At 36.0% G+C, this 20689-nt stretch overlaps 2 protein-coding genes across 2 annotated transcripts; one reads left to right on the forward strand and one right to left on the reverse strand.

Annotated features, from left to right (window-relative positions):
* Positions 1-75: 75 nt before the first annotated feature.
* On the forward strand, positions 76-5956 carry LOC141657283 (uncharacterized). The gene is made up of 7 exons (XM_074464459.1): positions 76-200; positions 1135-1588; positions 2627-2679; positions 2809-2873; positions 2998-3076; positions 4482-4790; positions 5510-5956. The coding sequence occupies exons 2-7, from the start codon at positions 1164-1166 to the stop codon at positions 5662-5664; spliced, it is 1086 nt and encodes a 361-aa protein (XP_074320560.1). The 5' UTR covers positions 76-200; positions 1135-1163; the 3' UTR covers positions 5665-5956.
* A 54-nt stretch (positions 5957-6010) lies between these two features.
* LOC141657284 (rhomboid-like protein 20) lies at positions 6011-13426 on the reverse strand. The gene is made up of 8 exons (XM_074464460.1): positions 13175-13426; positions 12616-12716; positions 9522-9662; positions 8985-9051; positions 8299-8447; positions 7785-7886; positions 7562-7693; positions 6011-6502 (listed from the first exon to the last, which is right to left on the reverse strand). Exons 1-8 carry the CDS (start codon positions 13197-13199, stop codon positions 6335-6337), a joined length of 885 nt encoding a protein of 294 aa, XP_074320561.1. The 5' UTR covers positions 13200-13426; the 3' UTR covers positions 6011-6334.
* Positions 13427-20689: the final 7263 nt, after the last annotated feature.

Consider the following 20689-nt stretch of genomic DNA (forward strand, 5'->3'; position numbering starts at 1 on the left):
AACCTCGATTAAATTAAATCCTAGTTAAGTTATAACCGAACCAATTCCGAGGACTAGTCGAAGTATCGAGTAATCGAACACATGACTACCACTCACGCGCCATCTCCCCCCTTCTTATTTAAAAGCTACCGCTCTCCATTTCTCTTCACTCACTACAACGTTTCTTTTTCATTTCGCCGGAAAATCCCCCCCTTAACCAGGTACTTTTTCACACTTTTCTCCCCTTTTGTTTCGTAATTATTACACCTAGTTGGGTTAATTTTACTTTCGACGATGTAATCAGTGTTGGAATCAGGATTTGTAATTACGTAGGGGCGGGGAATAGAACACCAAATGAAATAAGGTATACTAGAAAAAAAAATAGTACTCCCTTAGTCCTGTTACCTTTGGTTTTGGCACAAAGACCAAGTAACGTGGAGGGACCATTTATAGATATGGTCGATGATCAAATTAGCCAATAAACAAATGAATGAGGCATACAAATATGAAATAGGTAAACAAATGATCGGGATGGAGGGAGTAGTACGCCGTAATAGAGAAAAGTTGTGATTTTTTCATTGACTAGAGGCATGTCCCTGCTTGCCCCTAGAACGGTTATCCCCTCTATCCCAATCAATTGTTTATTTTATTCCTTGTGAGGCGTATTTTAATCGAAGATAAACAAATGATTGAGACAAGGGAGTATATTACTACAGTAATTTGTCGAATTATTTTACCTTATAGATTAATTTTCGTGGACTAATGTATTCATGTTGCAGTTCATTTTTATTCTTTTGATAGCTTTAGGATTGAGATTTGATATATTCCGCTGCGATATGACAAATCTCGAGTTATTGATCGAAATAATGAATGAAAGTTTTCGTCCTGTGTACTACGGTATCTCATTTTTATGTTACAAATGTTTTTTTATTTTTCGAGTTAAGTATTTGACTCTCAGTTTTACGGGAAAGTACTTAGTAAAAGGCTACGAAGTTTATATAATTGGACTCATGGCGGAAAATCATTTTGTAAGAGTGTACGTTTCTTTATCTATATTTTTAGAAATTTGAAGAGAGAACTGAATATCACGAAATGTGAGGTTGACGTGTGAAATAACGGAGGGAATATCTCTAATTGTAATTAATAATGTGACAGGTGATTTGTGAGACGAAATTTGGTGTAACATGCCGTGTTTAGTGCGAGAAAATCTGTTTATTGGAAACATTAGTGATGCGGCGGAAATCCTTGAGAAAGGGAGTTCTGAGATTACACATATATTGTCAGCTGTAAGTTCAGCCTCAATTTCATTCTTCACTGAATGGCGTAGTTCACTGGTAATTCCTGCCAAGGAAATTCGGCAAGTTTTTGTTGGAGATTTGGATGATGGTGGCGATGACTGTTGGTCGAAGAGTGCGCTCTCGCCAGATAAGCTTGTGTATAACTTGGAGTATGTTGGGAAAGAGTTGAAAATGGTGAGGATGGCTGTTGCGTTGAAAGACACTGATAATGAGAATTTGTTGGATTATTTGGAGGTTTGTTTGGATTTCATTGAAGAGAGTCGGAAACAAGGATGTGTTTTGGTGCATTGTTTTGCCGGTGTATCTAGGAGGTAAGGATGAATTTTCATTTGTTTGTTGGATTATTTGTTGTGCTGTTGAGTTCATTATTGTTTTCTGGCCATATTTATCATATTATATGATCAAAGTAATCACATTGAACTTAGGTAGTAACTACGCAAAAGTCTTTAAGATTAGTTACATTGGTAACTATGGACTTTTAAGTGACATGACATTGTTTCGATAATAGCTTGAAACTTATGGTTATTGAGATGATCTTTATTCTTTAGCGACTGTCGGATCACGTTTATGGTACCTTGAGTAGATTGACGCAGGGAGGTGTGAAATCAATTGAGGGTTGTCATTTTTCTATGAAGTACATTAGCAAACAAATAGGACAAGTTGTAATAGTGCTTGCAGTAAATTCGGGAGTTCTGTTGTCTATGCACAGAAACACCATGCAGTGTGGATCTTTGATCTGTGCCAGGCAGCAATCTGAGGGGCGGCTTTAAACTAAACATTTATGAAAGTAAACCTACATCACTATCCCTGCTTTCTAGAAAGTGTGTACCCAAATCATACGAGTATTATCTCTGTTGATGAATAGATTTCTTCTTTTCTTTTGTACGAAAGTTAACAAGTGCATTAAAATGTAAGCCGGGTGAAAAAGTGGGCTCACAAATAATGCAAAAAGGAAAGATTCCAAGTAGAAAGTTTATTTAGGCACCTTAAAAAGGAAATCAAGAAGTTCATTATTGAACAAAGGGTGTATTCACTTTTGTTAGGTCATCATGCTGGTATGTCTGAATTCTGAATAATAATAAAAAAAGTTGGTACCATCAACCCATCAAGGTCATTTTTACATCTTTCATTTGTTGTTTACACGATTGATTTTGTACATTAATGTCGCAACATTACGTTGACAAATGCTTGGCAGTACATTGTCTAGTTGCATCGGTTACACAAGGTGTTGTGTTTCTGCTGTTTGCAAATAGTTTCAGATAGTCTTGGACTGCTTTATAACCTTTTTCTGCTTTCTCAATTCTGTACCCATAAAGGTCCATAACTTGCTTTGTATGCCTTTGTTGCAGTGCAGCAATAGTTACAGCATATTTAATGAGATCTGAACAACTATCTCTTGAAGGTGTGTGTATGTGTGACAAGATTCTTACTTTGTTCCGAGAGCTAAATGCATTTACCAATAATGTTTTTTTGTTTCTTACTGGTCTTCTGTCATCTTTCTCACATCATTGCTCTGTTACAAATTATGCAGCTGCGCTTGAATCATTACGTCAATGTTCTGAGTCTGTTTCACCAAATGACAATTTTTTGGAACAGGTGAGAGAATCGTCTCTTTATGATTTGATGTTATGAAACATGGTATATCTTCACTGCATCAGAAATATTATTTGCTAGTCATTTCTTGATACCAGGATATGTTCTTTTTTTTTCTTTGTTGTAGTTGAAAATGTTTGAGGAGATGGGTTTTAAAGTTGATCGTGGAAGCTCTAAATACAAGCGTTTCCGTTTGAAAATACTGGGTGCGTTCTATTTCACCCTGCAATCCACCAAGTAGTTGTGTTGATATCTCCGATTTGTTTCAGCTGTCCTGAATATAAGTTTCACATGCCTTGTTTGATCTTTTTTTTAAGTAGACGGCTGGTTTTTATGCAGCTAATATCCCATGGCTATTGAAATACCGTTCTTTTATGGTTATATGTGCAATGGTGTTTAGTTGTTATCTGTTGCAATCAACCTGAGCCTGATATTGACACACATCAATTTAACAACATTAACAACTTAGTGACTTTCCTCTGAGTAGAGCCAGTGGGATTTGTTTGTGGGATTCTATGATTTCCTTTACTAGAAATATTACCTTCTGAATTATTTTTCTGAGCTTTCCATCTCTCTTTCCTGCTTTGTATTTTCATGGCGATATGGAGGCCAAATATGTTCTCACTTACCAGGGAAATACAAAATTACGATGAGAATCTTTACTTGCATGCAGGAAATTGTGTGATAGTACGTCATTTATGTGTCGACATTCTTGGAAGAAATTCTTCTTTTTACACATGAATTGGCAAGATTTGGAGGTGCATTTTAAGTGCATAATTTTCTTTTGGAGACTGAGGAGTAATTGCTTTCAAACCAATAAAGACATACTCTGTACATTTTTCATTTTTGATGCAGCAAAAACATCATCATTATTTAGCTTTGAATGTGATGGATTAAAGCAAAATGACCAACTGAATTTTCTGTGCTTATTATATTGTGAAGTTATCAATCGATAAATGAAATTTTGGCTCAATTGTTCACCACGAGTCCTCGGATATAGCCTGTTTGTACTTCTAACACAAGGGCAAGACTACACCCCACCCCGCGTAGGTATGTGCCTTTTGTGACACTGGGTGGTGGTTCTAAGAAGCTAAAACACATTGAATTGATTGTCCTACTGTAAGTGGGTCAACGCAATTCAAAGACGATTTAGAGATGGAATATATTTTGTCCCGAGCATCTTTGTTTAATAATATAATGCTTTAGTTTGTGTGCTTTCGTGTGTACTAAACCCAGTGCATTAACTAAAATTCACTATATTGTTTTCTTATGAATGTAAAGTCTTGACATTTGTCCAAGGTTCTGATCTTGACTATAGCAGGAGAATAGATATCTGTCCCTTTTTGTGTTTCACACTGTCTTCTCTTGGCACACCAACAGCTTGGTGAAATTTAATTTCACTCTTTTACGGAAGTAGATAGTGTGTCCCATGTAGAAAGGATTAGATGAGACATAAAATGGGCTCTCATATGGCATAATTGTTTTGGAGGCATAAAAAGGGATGCATCCTGTAAATGTATTACTAATGCTGCAATGTATGCATAATTATAATTCATGGCAGATGACTTTACTGAGGCCTACGAACTTAAAGAGTGCCGTTTTTAATTTCAGGTGATTCTTATAATAGAGGCGAGAGGTTGGACAGTTCTAAGTTTGGAGTGGATCCTGGCTTGCCTCAGGAAGTTGCCTCTAAGAAGCCAGAAACATCTCTCCATGGTAATTTAAACTCTAATGTAGCATACCGCTGCAAGAAATGCAGAAGAGTTGTCGCCTTGCAAGAGAATATTGTGGATCACATCCCAGGTGAAGGCATGACGGCCTTCCAATGGCACAAGAGAAATGGTGGAAATTCCTTCAACAAATCTGACGATTTTGGTTGTAGTTCAATCTTTGTCGAGCCGTTGAAGTGGATGAAAACAGGTATTTATCAAATTCTCTATCTTCCTACCCCGTATTCTCTTACGTCTACCCTGTTCATAAAGGGAAATAGGTATTTTAATTTCTGTTATAGATAAGAAAGATCAACCGGGGTGTGCGTGTGAACAACCCATTCTATTTACTGTCCCGTATTCCAGGGAATCCTTAGTCTCTTGATGAAAATATATGTAGACTGAAGAAAGCAAAACCTTGATAAAACGGTCTTGCTATTGTAAGGCAGGGATTCAAGTGAGCTTTTAGGCTTTCTAGTTTATGACACGCCCGAAGCCTTCAAATACGGTCTGGTCTGTCTTTGCTATTTCACTGAGAATGGAACATGAGGCGAACTGCAAAGACAACAGGGCTCTTGTAGCTTTGTTTACTTAAACTGTTGTTTTTGGTTTAGTTTATTGTCGTCGTCTTGTATGTTTTTTTGTTTTGTTGGATTCCCCGATACGTTCTTCAGTGTTTGTTTGCCGCTGTATCCCAGTGGACTCTTGGCCGAAAGAAACCACTTAATCTAAGAAAAGCTGCAAAGTTGGTTAAACGAGTGAAAATGTGCTTTGACTGCTTTCCCCTCTCTCTCGCTCTAGTAGTGTGTGTTAACATTTACTATCCGGAAAAAACACGCAACATCAATCTAAAATATGAACAGAAGGCCATCAATCGGATTTTTTTTGAAGCTATACTTTCAATCTTACTGTGCTATTTGGATTGTGCAGTGGAAGAAGGGGGTATTGAGGGCAAACTATCATGTGCTCACTGTGATGCTCGCTTAGGATATTTCAATTGGTCAGGCAGTCAATGCAACTGTGGGAGTTGGATCACCCCAGCATTCCAGCTCCACAAGAGTCGCATGGATCTCAGCACTGTCTAGTCCACCGCCAAACCTATAGCTAAACTGACTCAACCAGAATGATCCATCTACAGACCAAACCCACAACAAGAATGATGGTCTTACCGTCAGATCAAGATACCCTGGCATTCATTATTTCTGATCAGAGAAAAGTGCAGCAATCAAGTCTTACAAGTGTACGCTTTCAGCTTATATTTATTTTCGCATGATATATTCCAAATGTACTTGTACTACCTGAAGAAAAAAGATACAGAGAATGTACTTTCGAATTTCAACCCGTATAATGAGACTATTCAAAGTTGATCTCACTATCCATGATCTGTGTTTCCCAGCATGTTGTGTAAGATAGTCCGATACAATGATTTACGTTTCCTTGAGCATTAATTTGAAATCATGATGAGTCGTGTATAATAATATGTGAGTAACAAACGGAATTCTATAGCACTAAGAAAAACTACATTCCCGGTCTTAAGATTTACATAAAATTGTACTACTTCTCTACATCCTAACAAACTACAAAAATAAAATACAGATTTCTCATGTGGGAAGACTTGTCTATGTATATATGCATTGTCACTGTTCAAACAAAGTAGCTCCTTGTTCAACAAGAATATGGAAGAATTATGTCGAAACATTCCTTGTTACAAAAAATTGCCATCTCTAGAATTATGTCAAGTAAGCTCTAGCCGTCTCAATGAGAGTGAGCTTCAAGAAGGATATTGGTGGCGACATTTATATCGTTTCTTGCCTGTGCAAGCGCTTGCCTTGCGTTGTCCCGATCAAATCCCATGGATACCAGCATTGATATTGAGTCTTCTGATGGCTCCATCGAGCCAACTATTGGAGAAGGGTAGTTCCTCTACATAACGACAGAATGAGCCAAATTAAATACAATAAATATACACATTTCTAACATCAACTCTAATGACCTGTAAGCAGTGTTAGCTTGGGGAGTATGCAGGTTCCACAAATTAGCTTGTACAGACTTACTTGCTACACACAATTTATTAGTTTCAACTCCAAGCAAACATAAATGTAAGCTTACCATTGAAGTTCCTACGGAGTATATAATATGTCTCTTTATGGACTATTCTTGGAACAATAAATATAACAGTGCCTCAAGGGCTCCCGCAAACGGAGAGATAAATGAGAGCCGACACTACGCTATGTTACCTAAGTGTTGGCCCGACAGGTACAAAAAGAGATGTTTAACAGACCTGTGATGAAAAATTTTGTCGAGAATTGTATCGAATGACGGCTACTTCAAAGTTCAAAGTACTATAACAATGCATCTTACAAATTCAGATCTATGACAGGTTGAACCCCTAAAAAGGTGAAGAGTAATACCTCATGAAAATTTCAATGATAGATCGATCGGTATGGAGTATACGACACCACCATTTCCCAAGTGTCGCAGACTCGCAGTTGGGTATTATATAAAAAAAAAATCTCGATTTTTTTTTTTTGTGCTTAAATCGAAATATCAACACTCTATGTTTGAGTATCAAGTGCCAAACACGGAGTCATGAAATAATATGAATTGTCACACGGAGTAACATATAGGTGACACTACAAAAAAAAAAAAAAAAAAAAAAAAAAAAAAAAAAAAAAAAAATCGCTCTGCATTGGGTGCAAGATTGATAAATTACTACGCAAAATATTTGACTAGCCTTTTTAGCCATGTCTGCATCAAGAGTTTACTACTACCATTTACCAACTATCCAAATTATTTCTTAATGAAACTAAGATCCTTAAAATCTAAAGGTACACAATTGCAAAAGTCTTTTAAGTTTAACTTGATTTATTTTCAAGCCAAAAAAGCATTATAATCTGTAATCAAATCATTCAACTTCAAGCAATTAGGGGAAAGGAGAAGACGAGCAAAGTGAGGAGAACAAGATAGAGTAAGTATACTTGCCTCCACTTGTCGCCCTGCATAAGGAGCGGCACTACCGGTACTGGGTGTGTTTCGAGTTCCAGCTGAAGAAGATGGGCTCCCCGTAGACGGCCAAGAAACTCGTGAAAACAACGAAGTAAGGAAATAAGGCAACTGCGAGAATGAAAATCAAGGTGAATTATTCAGATACCAAATCATTTGCGGAGTATGTATTACGATTGAAATTAGGATATTATTATCTAACCTTTGCTTTGCGGATGGAAAAAATGTTCATACGGTACAAGAAACCAGCAATCACACCACAAATTCCCGGCAAAATGGATCTTTTCCAAGATGATAAAAGCAACTGCATGGTAGAAACTAAAGCATTATGTGGGGTGACACCACACGTGGCAAAAAGGTCATTTGGGTCACCGATCAGAATCTAGTCAGGTCAAGTTAGGTTCAGGATGTTTCAAGGTCGGGTCAATCTTGTCACTATGGTGTAGTACCAGATTAGTAGCTGAGGGTCATTTTGGACCAGGCTTTTAGATCGAATCAATACTGGTTTGAGTCTATGTGAGGTTGTTTTTCTTAGCTTCAAGTGAGGTCATTAAGACCGGATCAGCTTTCTCAGACATGGGTAAGTGGATGACGTTTTGAAGAAGAGAAGCAGAAGTTCAGTCAAGCTAAGCTATGGAGCATGAAACTCATCTTTCCGAGCAGTCAACATGAACTGAACAGTGAAGACGGGCAAAGAATCAGACTAGTGCAATTACCTGGAGGCCAGCTAGGTATATAAAAGACTTGTCAGAGAACTTTAAACCAAGCACCCGAAATCGTGTTGACACGGGAATATCAAAAAAGAAGGGTACAAATGCGGAAAAGATGAGGCTATACGGACCGGTGGTGATTGAAGAGCTGGGATCTGCAAGCATCCAAGTACACAACTGAAAAGCATGATCTAAGCAATTCCACATTATTATTCAAAAGAAAACACCACATTCCCTGCTTATATACTGTATCACCACCTAGAAACTATGTTGCTCAAACTCAACTACCAGTATCCAACATATAACAATGACAAATAACATTACCCCAATATCTCAAGCGCTTAGCAAATATCAGGGTAAGGCGGTTGGATGCACAAAGTCTTACTGCTGACTTCACAATACATTCAGGGTGTTCGAGTAACCAAAACCAAAAATAGAACCACCCCCCCTCTCCTCTCACTCCCCTTATGTCCTTGGCTCCTTCCTTCTTGACACCTATTTTTAAAGCTTCAGATTATTTGGTATACAGTACACTAAAATAATCACAAGGATAACAACAAAATGGTAAAAAGGATACTCTACAACTCTTATTCTAACTCCACTCCGCACAATTTCAAAAGAACTGTCCATAAACGAGGTAGCTTGATAAGAATAATTAACCACAGCGCATCAACGATTAACAACAGTAGTACCTTTAAGAAGAGCTAAAATACTACTCTCTAGGAAGAAAGAAACTGCGTAAGAGAACAGAATAAACACCTGCAAAAGATGAATATGGAAGTTAGAAAATCTGCCAAGAAAAACTAAAGAAACTATACTATAATTAGCTTCACAACTCACAGGACCTAATTATATAGGAACCATGATACCACAAACTCAACAGATTGCATTAATTGATTAGGCATAGATGAACTACACCACCAAAGCGTTCGGCCAAAGATGATTTGGGGCCAGGTGACAAAAAATGATATATGGATGCGTCAATTTAAGGTGGGAAAAACAATGAAGAAGTAGAGAGAAAGGAAAACATGGTAAGAAAACAAAGGATAGGAGGAAAAAAATAAGTGGAAAGGGAGGAAAATAAATTATTTAGGATCTATATATTCCATATTAGTCTGCCCACAAGGCTAAATAAGTGGAAAGGGAGGAAAATAAATTATTCAGCCTAACCAGTTCTGCACACTGCTAAATAGAGTGCATCCACATAATCCAAATTACGGTGAACTTACCGAATACTTATTTGACCCCATCTGCCTTTCAAATACCCGGAAATAATATAGCAAAAACAGTCCAAACATTAGCTCGGGAGTTGACATAAATGCATACATTGAGACGATGATCTTCCACATCTTAGGGTTCTGAAAAACATCCTGCATAATGCGATAAATTTATTAGGTTGAAGTTGTTACAATTCCAACTTCCAGAACAAACTGCTTAGAAAATCACGGCAGAGACCAATAACATCAATTCCCAAGGGTAACATGCTTCTAATCAAGAAAAGTGTAACAAAAAGAATAGAAGTTGCGTAAGATAGACAAAAGCAACTGAACAGTGATATTTGTACACATCAATATTTGACATTACGGTATCTACATATGTTACTTTAGTACATTAGAGAACATTTCTTACTTCCCCTCTAAGCGCGCCTACACCTATAAATTACAGGCTCCTCACAGGATTTAAAGAAGGCCATGGATTAAACAACAAGACATTGATTAAACCACAAACAGTCCCATCCTCCTACAACCAAATTGTTAGTTGGATGGAATAAGCCACAAATAGACCTCATAACCTCCCTAGGGGATGAAGTCAACAAGGCCCTCGAAATATCCGATTGACTAATTACATGACATTTTAATGTACTACACAAGATGATGATAAAGAAACACAAAACCAATTTTCAAATAATCATGTGTATAGTAAATAAAAAATGGTCAAATTTAGTATAATAATTCAGGCACAAAGCTATTTTAATTATTTCATGATGAGAGAAGAAAATCACACTCACTCCATCCCAATATAATCTTCTTGGTTACAAATCTCGAAAACCAATTTATATAATTGAATAATGTAAGGTAGAGAGAAGTGGGACATAATTTACATGGAAACCAATAATTTTTATATTGAAAAAGAAAAATAGGAAGATTATTTAGAGATGGCTCAAAAACTTAGGAAGCTCATTTTGAGATGGAGGGAGTACTTATTTTCTTTTAATTTATTTGATACCTAAGGGGTAATATGAGTCATATCCACCTTCTCCCTTGGTTATCAAAACCCCATACCGAAGGTATCGGTATCAAACTTAAGCATTTCTCAACCAAACAGATGGTATTAGTTTTGTTTATTCTAATCCCATGCATGACGCCTAGCAGCAGTGGCGGTTTTAGAGGGGGTGTAGGGGGTTCACCTGCATCCCCTTTGTTCTGAAATATTTACAGATTAGTTTCAGTAAGTATCATAAAATGTTTAGTGGTGCAGTGGTTGGAAACTTAGTTTGTATTGGTTAGGTCATGAGTTCAATTCCTATAGCTGTCATTTTTGCACTTTTATCTCATTTAGTTATAAATTGTGTTTTTAATGTTATTTAATACCTAGTTTTAGTCATTCATTTTCATAAATTCCTTCTATTATTTTTGTTGTTTTTTGGTAGTTTCATCAAGTTTTAGGAAATTTTTTTGTTAAGATATCAAGGGTTCAAGTGTTTTACTTTGCCTCACGAATTTTTTGTGTTTACATTTATATTAAGGAAATCAAGGGTTTAAATTCGTTCTATTATTTTTATATACTCACAAATTTATACAAGGTATTTTATTTATACCTACTCGACTTATTTGGATCCAATTTTATTTTAATTTAGTGTTTTACTTTACATCACGAAATTTTTGTGTTTAAATTTTCGTTTCCATCACCGAAATCATTGTTAAACTTTTGCATCCCCTATGATCATATCCTAGAATCGCCCCTGCCTAGCAGCTGTGAACCAAATGTACCCTTTATCAGCAAAAAAGAATTCATCAAATCAAACAATCACAAAGTGTGCAAAATTATCTTACAAACCTCACTTTATCCTAAATTCAATGGCAAAGTTACAAGGCTTGCAAAGATTGATTCTTCCAATGTTTCTATATGAAACCTGATGCTCGATATTAGTGAAAATCGCGAAGTAGGTGAGAGCCATACTCTTTGACAAGAGATCCTAACACTCTTAAACCGAATGACAACTCTTAAATTTTTTTGTCATGCCGGTGTAGTAATAGGAGCCCACAGAATTCAAAGATTCAAGTAGACTAAGGTCTCAGAACAGAGAAAAGGCAGGCCAACGTATAAAATAGAAAGAATTGCAACGCGATATTTTCTCTAAGCATGGAGCTTCTCAACCGTGAATGTAAAGCTTCCACTACACGTCTCTCCTATGTCATAAGTTAATCATCAAAAAACACGGAAAGTGCAATATGGAAAACTTCATTGCCCCCACGGCAAGCACCTATGAAGTGAAACTAAACACACGAATGAGAGAAATCAAGGTACCATTTGTTCACTGAGTCGTGAAAAAAAAATAAAAAAAAATAAACTTCATCGTCTACCAGGTTCTCTCTCTACAGTTCCCCCTCCAATGCTATATTTCCCTCGATCCCCAAGATGGAAATATCGTTTTTAAACACCTTTATCCATATTATCTTGAGTCACTCTATGTGCATTACAATGTTACCTATTCCCTAATCTTCAAGCTTTATGAGTGGTATTGGTTTTCTCACATGCCCAAATCAGCTAAAGCAATTCTTCCTAAGCTTATATTTAATAGGTACGAATGCGTGCACGACTCCTACCTTCTCCCAAATCACCTTAATTCTCAATTCTCAATTCTCAACCAATCCTCCTGTATGACCACTCATCCGATTTGCATCACACGTATATCTGTCAAACTCAGCGTTTGAACATGCAACTGTTTTACCTGCGCATATCTGCCACACTCATCTTCTGAACATGACACTATTTTACGGCACAACATGCCATATAGTAGTAGCGTAGGTAGGTCGTACTGCTGTGGTTCAACATTACAACAAAGGGACAATTTCAACGAGCAATGGCAATGGTTCTTGAGACCTCCGTGAAGTAATAAATACACACACAGTTCACCAAGTAATCAGACTAGGATTTACAATAAGTTCAACACTAAAAAGAAACATCAGAAATGGCAGTTTAACTTCACCAGAATTGGTATAATTATACACGGAACCACGACAAAACCCACACAGCAAATAGCCATCATACAAACCAAATCAAATCACATCAAATAAACAAACTGAAGAAGAAAGCATGTACCTGGTATGAAAGGCCAAGCTTGTGAGAACGGCCTTGAAATCCATAGAAGATAGTGAAGAGGGCAGAGGAAATAACTATACCCTTAGTGACAGGTGCATTATCTGTTATACAAATGAAAATCACAATTTAAATCTTAAATCAACATGCATTAAGAAAATCTCATTTGTCTTAATCATGTATTCCCTCTGTCTCAATCATTTGTTTACCTTTTCTATTATGTGTGATTGTGTAAAGGGCATTTTAATCAAAGGTGTAAACAAATGATTGGGAGTCAGGACGGAGAGGGAGTAGTAGCCATGCTCCAAAATTGATTCAAATCCCAATTGAATACACAAAGATCATAACTTTCTCATATCAACTGCATTTCAAATTTCACATATGGTTGAATCTTAGACCATGTTCAAACAATTTCACACAATTCATATTTGATAAGCACTAGAAAAATACATAAAGATGGCAACTTTCCTACCCTATTTATCAAAAAAAAAACAAAACGGGCAGCTAAATTGAATGAATCTAAGAAAATGGTATGCTTGAAAATCTCAAAAGAAATACTAACTGAATCCAGAAGGGCCACCGTTCATCTTCAATTCCCCTCCCTCTTCTCTTCTCTTGCTTTCTGGGTTAATTCCTCTTTGTTAATTAACAGTTTTATTCTGATTATTTTTGTACCCAGAAACTCTGTGGAAGATTTCTTTTTTGTGTGAGGTTTGGTGAAAGTTGGAAGCTTTGGATTTTGTTGGAATCGATCAATTTTACACTACTCTTAACTCTTGTGTTGTCTATTTTTTGGTCAACAATTCCTAATGTTACTAGCTAGTATTTCGCGCTTCACGCGGCCTGTTTTAAAATTTAATTATTATAATTAAAGAAAAATAACATACTTTATATATGACCTTTAATATTTTTACTTATAAATAAAAATAAATTTAATTTTCTCAAATTTAATTTTTATAGTTTTATTTTCAATATTTTAAAATAAAATACATACAATTTAAATTAAAATATATAAGTGATAATTAATTATGTTGATCAAAGTTTTATAAATTATTTTGTGACTGATCAAATATCATATTAATTAAAATAAAATTTATTCGAATAATGCAACAATCAACATTAAGTTTTCAAATTATATCATTTCACAATACGTTAGGTTCCAAATTAATTAATATTTGTTCAAAATGATTTGAATATAATTTTATGTAATTTTTAATTCTTTTATTCTATAATGTGTGATATTTATGTATTAAAATATAGAGTTCAAACTCAACTATTCAAATGTTTTGATTGTGTTTTGCATCTGTTATGTGTCAAACATATCTATAAAAATTTCACCTTTTGTATTTTTAAACAACTATATATAAATGATGTTTAAGAGTTAACTGTAAATAAAATAGGTTAAAATTTCTCAAATAATATTTTTTGAGAATTAACTTCTAAGTACTTAAAATATTTAACTAAAAGTATTATTTAGCTAGACATAATCAATATTTATACTTGACGTATACGTATTTTAATTAAATATATTAAAGGAAAATGTAACGTTTTTTTTCTACTTTTTCACGTCTTTTATAATACTATATTATTTAATAATCCTTACTTTTATTTTGATTATTCAAATGCATTCGCGATCACTGTGTACATACATACTCGTACACATACTCGCTATCACACTATTTAAACCTATCAAAATCACATATCTATTCAATTTCTCGCAATATAATTTTTTTCATTCCCACATAAAAATTTATCTCTAAGTAGTTTTCTTTAAGTTATGTTTTTAAGAAATACAATGACTCTTCCAAATATATTTTTCTTATGATTTAATAGTCTAAGTTTTATACCTTTCTAAAAATGTCTTTTTACGTAAACATAAAATATTATGAGACACTCACTTTAATCATCTCTACAAATCAAAAGGTTTCAATAAATATAATGAAAATTATACTCAATTTGAAGCATTTTTCGCAATAAACGTAATTATTTACATTTTAGAATTTTTATCAAAATATTTTTTTTATAAATTTAGAATCAAATCACTGTAATTATTTAATGTAATTTTATAATAAAATTTATTAAGTTATAATTAATATTTTGCTGAGATTTATACAACATTTATTATGTTTATATTTAATGTTCAGCTGTAGTTAATACTTGTATTTAAAACTGGGTTGACAAGTGGCGCATCCACAGCGCTTCAACCCAGTAATATATATATATATATATATATATATATATAGAGAGAGAGAGAGAGAGAGAGAGAGAGAGAGAGAGAGAGAGAGAGAGAGAGAGAGAGAGAGAGAGAGTCAGGTTCAGATGAGTCCACAAATTTGGTTGAGTCCATAAGTCCTATTCTTAGCCAATCATTTCCTGACTGTAACTTTACTACTTGATAAGTGTAACTTTAGTCATTTATTACTTTATGAGGATATTTTTTACATTTTAAAGTCATTGTGTATATAAAATTTTGAATTTAGAAATTTGATTTATGTAATTTTAACAAAAAGAATATGTAATTTTATTGTTTTACGAGTGTAATTTTAGTCGTCTAAGTTGTAACTTTAGTCGTATGGTTGTTTCTATGTATAAATTTTAATTTATATACTTTGACGAGTGTAACTTTACCCTTGTTAAGTGTAACTTTAGTCGTTAGAGACGTAACTTTAGTCGTATGTTGGTTTATACGTAAAAATAATTTATATACTTTTACGAGTGGAACTTTACCCCTTGCAAGTGTAACTTTAGTCGTTAAAATTGTAACTTTAGTTGTATGGTGGATTCTTTGTAAAAATTTGAATTGATATAGTTTATTATTGTATTTTTAGTCCTTTTAAGTGTAATTTTAGTCCATATCAGTGTAATTTCAGTTTTTTACGAATGTAACTTTAGTCCATATCAATGTAACTTCAGTTTTGTAAGGGTGTAACTTTAGTCCATGTTACGAGTGTAACTTTAGTTCGGTGTAATTTTAGTCTTTCAAGGGTGTAACTTTTGCCCCCAAACGTGAAACCACCAATGCCACAACCATCATTACCACCACCACCATTACCACCACCACCGACATACACCACCTCTATCACCTTTTCTCACTCCTTTCTCACATACAATAACAACCAAAACTGTTCACTCAAAAAAAAAAACGAAAAAAAAAAAAAAACAACACACCATCACTGCCCCCACCGCCTATACCCCCGACGTCAACAAGGCCCCCAACCACTGGACACCTTCAATAACCCGCCACCGCACCAAACATCTCAGATCTGGAAAAAAAAAGAGAAGGGGAGAGTGGCGGCAGACCGTGGAGGGTAGGCGGGAGAAGAGGAAGAGAGGGAGAGAGGTGGCAGTGCGGTGGAAGAAGGAAAAGAGGCGCGGTGGTGGTGCGTGGTGAGGAGAAGACGGGGCGACGGTGGTGGTGCGGATTGAGAGAGGGGGAAAGGAGGAGGCGACAGTCTTGGTCGGGGTCTGGCGGCGACGAGGTTGGGTTGGGGGTGGCAGCGGCATTTGCTGGCTGGTGGCGTCGGCGTGGTGTGGGCTGGGCAGGTGGTGGGAGGCGGCGGTGGAGGTTTACAGAGAAAATGGAAGAGTGAAGAGAGAGAGAGAGAAGAGAGAGAGAGAAGAAGTAGGGTATGTGAGGGTGATTAGGGTTTGGGTGTTTTTATATGCAGTTTTTTTTTTTGTCTTTTAATCTTAGCCCTTCATTTTCTTGATCTAATGGCTTAAATTGAGACTTATGAACTCAACCTAAAATGGTGGACTTACATGATCCCTTCTCTTTCTCTCTCTCTCTCTCTCTCTATATATATATATATATATATATATATATATATATATATATATATATATCTATATTCTATATAGAGTCAAGATCCGGTGAGAATGAACACTCGGTGAGAACGCACTAACTATATAAGAATATGATTAAAATAAGTCAAAAGGGTCCTAATTATATCAAATTCACTCAACATTCAACACATACGCGTACGGCGTATTCACTCTACGCACCACTCACCACCCTCCCATCACCCGCTGCTTCACCCTCGGCCGCTCCGACCACCATCGGCATTACCCGGAGGTCAACACCACGCCACCAACATCGGCACAGCTCGTTGGCTGTCCGATTTCTCTCATGAGGCATAAAATCAATCATCTTTCGAGATCACGGTGGTTGTTGCTGTGGGTTGTGATTGCAGCGAACAAAAAATAGTAAACGAGAACAATTGAAATCGCCGACACACAGGATTCGCCAATATCAATCGGAATCAATCTAAATCAAAATTACACATTGAAAAAATTGGCCATTTAGGGTTTGAGTAATTGAAAGGGTGTTGCTGCTCCGGTGGTAGCTGTGCTCGAGCTTGCCTAAGTTCTGGGATTAGAGCAGCGTTGTGATCCGTCACACCGTCAGGCAGATGGTGGTCTACAGGTGCGGCGAATTTGCAGTTTTGAGTGCTCGATTTCGGCACAATGTCTTGGAGCACTATAATACGGTGATTATTGGGTGCGAATAGAAGTGGTGGTTGAAACGAGAGAGTAAGAATGGTTTGGGTGAGTATGCACTGTTATGACTTATGTTTGGTTAGTGCAATTGTGTTGGTGAATTTGTCGAACCTCAATGACGAAACTCACAGTGAGTACCGAGAAGGAGAGTCTATGGGTCAAGGTCATCTTGATTTGGTGTTGACATTTTTTGATTTTTTTATTCAATTTTTCAACGGAGGTGGTTTAATTTTTGAAAATTAGTGATAATTTGGTGATTTTTATTTGCATTTTGTGGTAATTTTTGTGTATTTCAGTTTAGTTATATACGTGTATCTAGATTATATATTTGTGTATCTAGAATAACATTTTGCGTAGTTTATATTTTGTATTTATGTATGTAGGAAAAAAAATGTACTTATGTGAAAAACATCTTTTTTTTTTTGCCAAATCCGGTGGAACTGGTGAAAATGAAGTAGATACATTAAAAAATATAAGTTAGATACAATTTTTTTTTTCCAAATCCTATATACTTTATACACTTGTAGATACACTTTTTTTCGTGAATTTTAGATACATTTTATAAAAATCCAGATACATTTTTTTCCAAATTTTTTTACAACTACTAGATTTATTAAAATACATGTTAGATACGTTTTTTCCCCATAAATTCTCAGATACACTTTACACTATTATAGGTACGCTTTTACATAAAGTCTAGATACATTTTATGACGATGTAGATACAATTTTTTTCCATACTAAGTACACTTTTTACATAAATTCTAGATACGTTTTATAGCGACGTAGATGCGTTTTTTCCCATTTTAGGTACACTTTTTCTCACATATCTGATAGTATAGTTATACCCAAAATTTATTAACAGGTATGCAAAATTTATCAACACCTCACTAATAGCACACTTATAACCACCATGATTGTAACACCCCACGGTAATTGAAGAGGTCCAGTGATAGGCTTAAATGACTAGTGCTTAAAGGGATTGGAAGTACTACTCATATCAACAAAGTGCACTTTCTTTTATGGTCATCCATGCAAAAGAACTCCAAAGTTAAGCGTGCTTGGCTGGGAGTAGTCTTAGGATGGGTGACCTCCTGGGAAGGTTCCCAGGATGCACATGAGTGAGGACAAAATGCGCTATAAAGGACATGCGTTGATCTGTGGGCCATGTACACAGCCTGGTGAGCTATCATAAGTAACCGCTCCCGACCCGGTTTGGGCCGGGGTGTTACAATGATTGAGCTAAATAAGATCGGATACTACTATAATGGTAGTCGTACCATTGATGTCGGCGGCTAACATAAAATATCACACTATATTAAAAAATATCACACTTTATATTTGCATTTGATTTCTTGTTTACGAGTTAACTTGCTTATAAAACCGTCTTATAGAATCGGAACTATCGTCACTTGGCAATGCAGCATGCAAGAGTATGCTTACATTTTGTAACACACTCTCCTTAGATTTACCGTCAAATATCAGTTAGTCTTTTACATAAAACCATCTAGTATCTAAGACGATCCAGATATTCATGTTTTCCTCATTTGATTGTACCGTACTCTGTATATGTTTATTTGATTAATGTATTCTTCCTTTAACCCTGAGTTTGTCGATCACCGGTAAAACACAATTCCAATATTTTGGACTAATGAAAAGCCTATATGTGACGACTGACTCTATAATAAAGAGTTCATTGGAAGAATAAAAAAAAACCCAGATTCTTCAAATCATACTAAACTGGATTAACAGACAATTATAGACGAGCACAATTACACAACAGATAATCATAAGAGGCCTATGGGATAACAGATTTAGAGCTGAACAAGGCAAGTTGACTATGTTGTACACCAGACTTGGTATATATCAGTTCACTAAAGGAGAGTAGACGGTTTCGACTTTCAACCGAGTAATAAGTTCAAGACCGTAGGACACAAAATCGAAGTTTTTGGAACTCAACTCTAAATGTGAATTAAACTTCAATACTTTGCTTTTCAAAACAATATCACACCCATAATATAGAACTGATGTTGCCGGAACACTTCAGGCGTGAAAGTTAAATCCGGTAGGCGTTAACCGGAATGATGCAAATCACAGATTGGGCTCAACGCAAACGTCGTGCACCCCTGAGAAGTGAAGACCGTCTTCGGCAATTACTACGCCGGAACTAGTCGACGTACAGTTAGCCACCATTGTCAGCCCTTAGTTTATACAATTAGGGTCGTCATGAAGGTTGCACACGGTGATCGGATACGTGAAGATAAAAAGGGAAAGAGAAGTGAGGGAGAAATAGAGTCACATAAGGGTTAAACATACACAAGAAAGACGTCACCGGCAACGTCGCCGGAGTAATCTCGGTGCTGCAACCCTCGTCTGTGTTAAGCCAACAATTTGGGATGGTGGTTGATGTTAAGGGAGAGAAATGACGGGAATCAAGATGATGAATGATTGGGTTTGGGTTAGGTATAGTGTGGGTCGTTAGATTTCTTTTAATCCTATGGTTAGTATGCGTTCTCACCGTTCTCACCGAGTGATCGTTCTCACCGGATCTTAAATCTATCTATATATATATATATATATATATATATATAGATTCGGGATCCTATGAGAACCATCAAGATAATGAGAACCATGAGAACTACCCCCAGCAAAACCATTTTACCAAAACACATTCTCACTCCTCATTTTTCTTTCTCTCTATGATTAGTGGCATCTCTATGCTCCATTTCCAATCGCCAATCATCGTTCTCATCTGCCGACGGCGACAGAAATTGCCGGTAAGACGATCACCACCCTAATTTGTCATTTCTGTAATTATTTTCCCCAAATTTTACCTAATTTCAAAGAAATTGAGCCCAAACTTATCATTTCGGTACACTCACTACTCATTCTTCATCTTCTTCATCTCCTTTCAATAATTTCGGTACAGGAATTTTTTTTAATTAGATCATAGGACAGGCTAGATATATTGAACCTCTTATATTTGATGCAGTGGTATGCCCGAATGTAAACTTGGCCCGAATGACAGACTTCTTTTGGAAGCTCAAGGTCAAACAACGAGAGGCAAAGCCATTGATATGGAGGATATCAAGTTTCATCAGTATGTCTCATTGTTTCATTTGATATTGGTTTCTTGAATTTTTTCCGGACCTGCACCATTGAATTTCTTCGTAAAACAAAAGCCATTTTAGTAAGACAGTCTGTTCAGTCTGTCTATTCTAAGTTATAACAGCTGAATCTCACCTTCAGGTGCGTGCGTTTGGCCCGCTTTGAGAATGACAGAACAATATCTTTTATTCCTCCTGACGGGTCTTTCGATTTGATGACATACAAACTTACATCTCAGGTTTCACTTTTTACATTTGTTGCCTGTTTGTTTATTTCAATCAAGCTATTTTTACGCATCCAATTTCAGAGTTATGAAATGTTGCAAGATGTTTTCATTCAATGAAAGTATTTTCGACGATCTACCGCCATATATAGGATTTTAAGCACATTACTCGACCATCTTCAACCTTGTTTCCTTCTTCGTTCTCTGTAATTTCATATACATTTAGGTAATTTCTCTATTTCCCCTT

Source organism: Silene latifolia, chromosome 5, assembly GCF_048544455.1.
Source record: "Silene latifolia isolate original U9 population chromosome 5, ASM4854445v1, whole genome shotgun sequence".
NCBI classification, from domain to species: Eukaryota; Viridiplantae; Streptophyta; class Magnoliopsida; order Caryophyllales; family Caryophyllaceae; genus Silene; species Silene latifolia.

Excerpts from the sequence above, each read along its gene's own strand:
- LOC141657283 (XM_074464459.1), top strand. The coding sequence starts at position 1,164 with ATGCCGTGTTTAGTGCGAGAAAATCTGTTTATTGGAAACATTAGTGAT. Across the intron at positions 1,589-2,626 it reads TTTGCCGGTGTATCTAGGAG|TGCAGCAATAGTTACAGCAT; the intron begins GTAAGGATGAAT and ends CCTTTGTTGCAG. Across the intron at positions 2,680-2,808 it reads TGAACAACTATCTCTTGAAG|CTGCGCTTGAATCATTACGT; the intron begins GTGTGTGTATGT and ends CAAATTATGCAG.
- LOC141657284 (XM_074464460.1), bottom strand. The coding sequence starts at position 13,199 with ATGAACGGTGGCCCTTCTGGATTCA. Across the intron at positions 12,717-13,174 it reads CGGTGGCCCTTCTGGATTCA|ATAATGCACCTGTCACTAAG; the intron begins GTTAGTATTTCT and ends TTTGTATAACAG. Across the intron at positions 9,052-9,521 it reads TGGGGTCAAATAAGTATTCG|GTGTTTATTCTGTTCTCTTA; the intron begins GTAAGTTCACCG and ends CATCTTTTGCAG.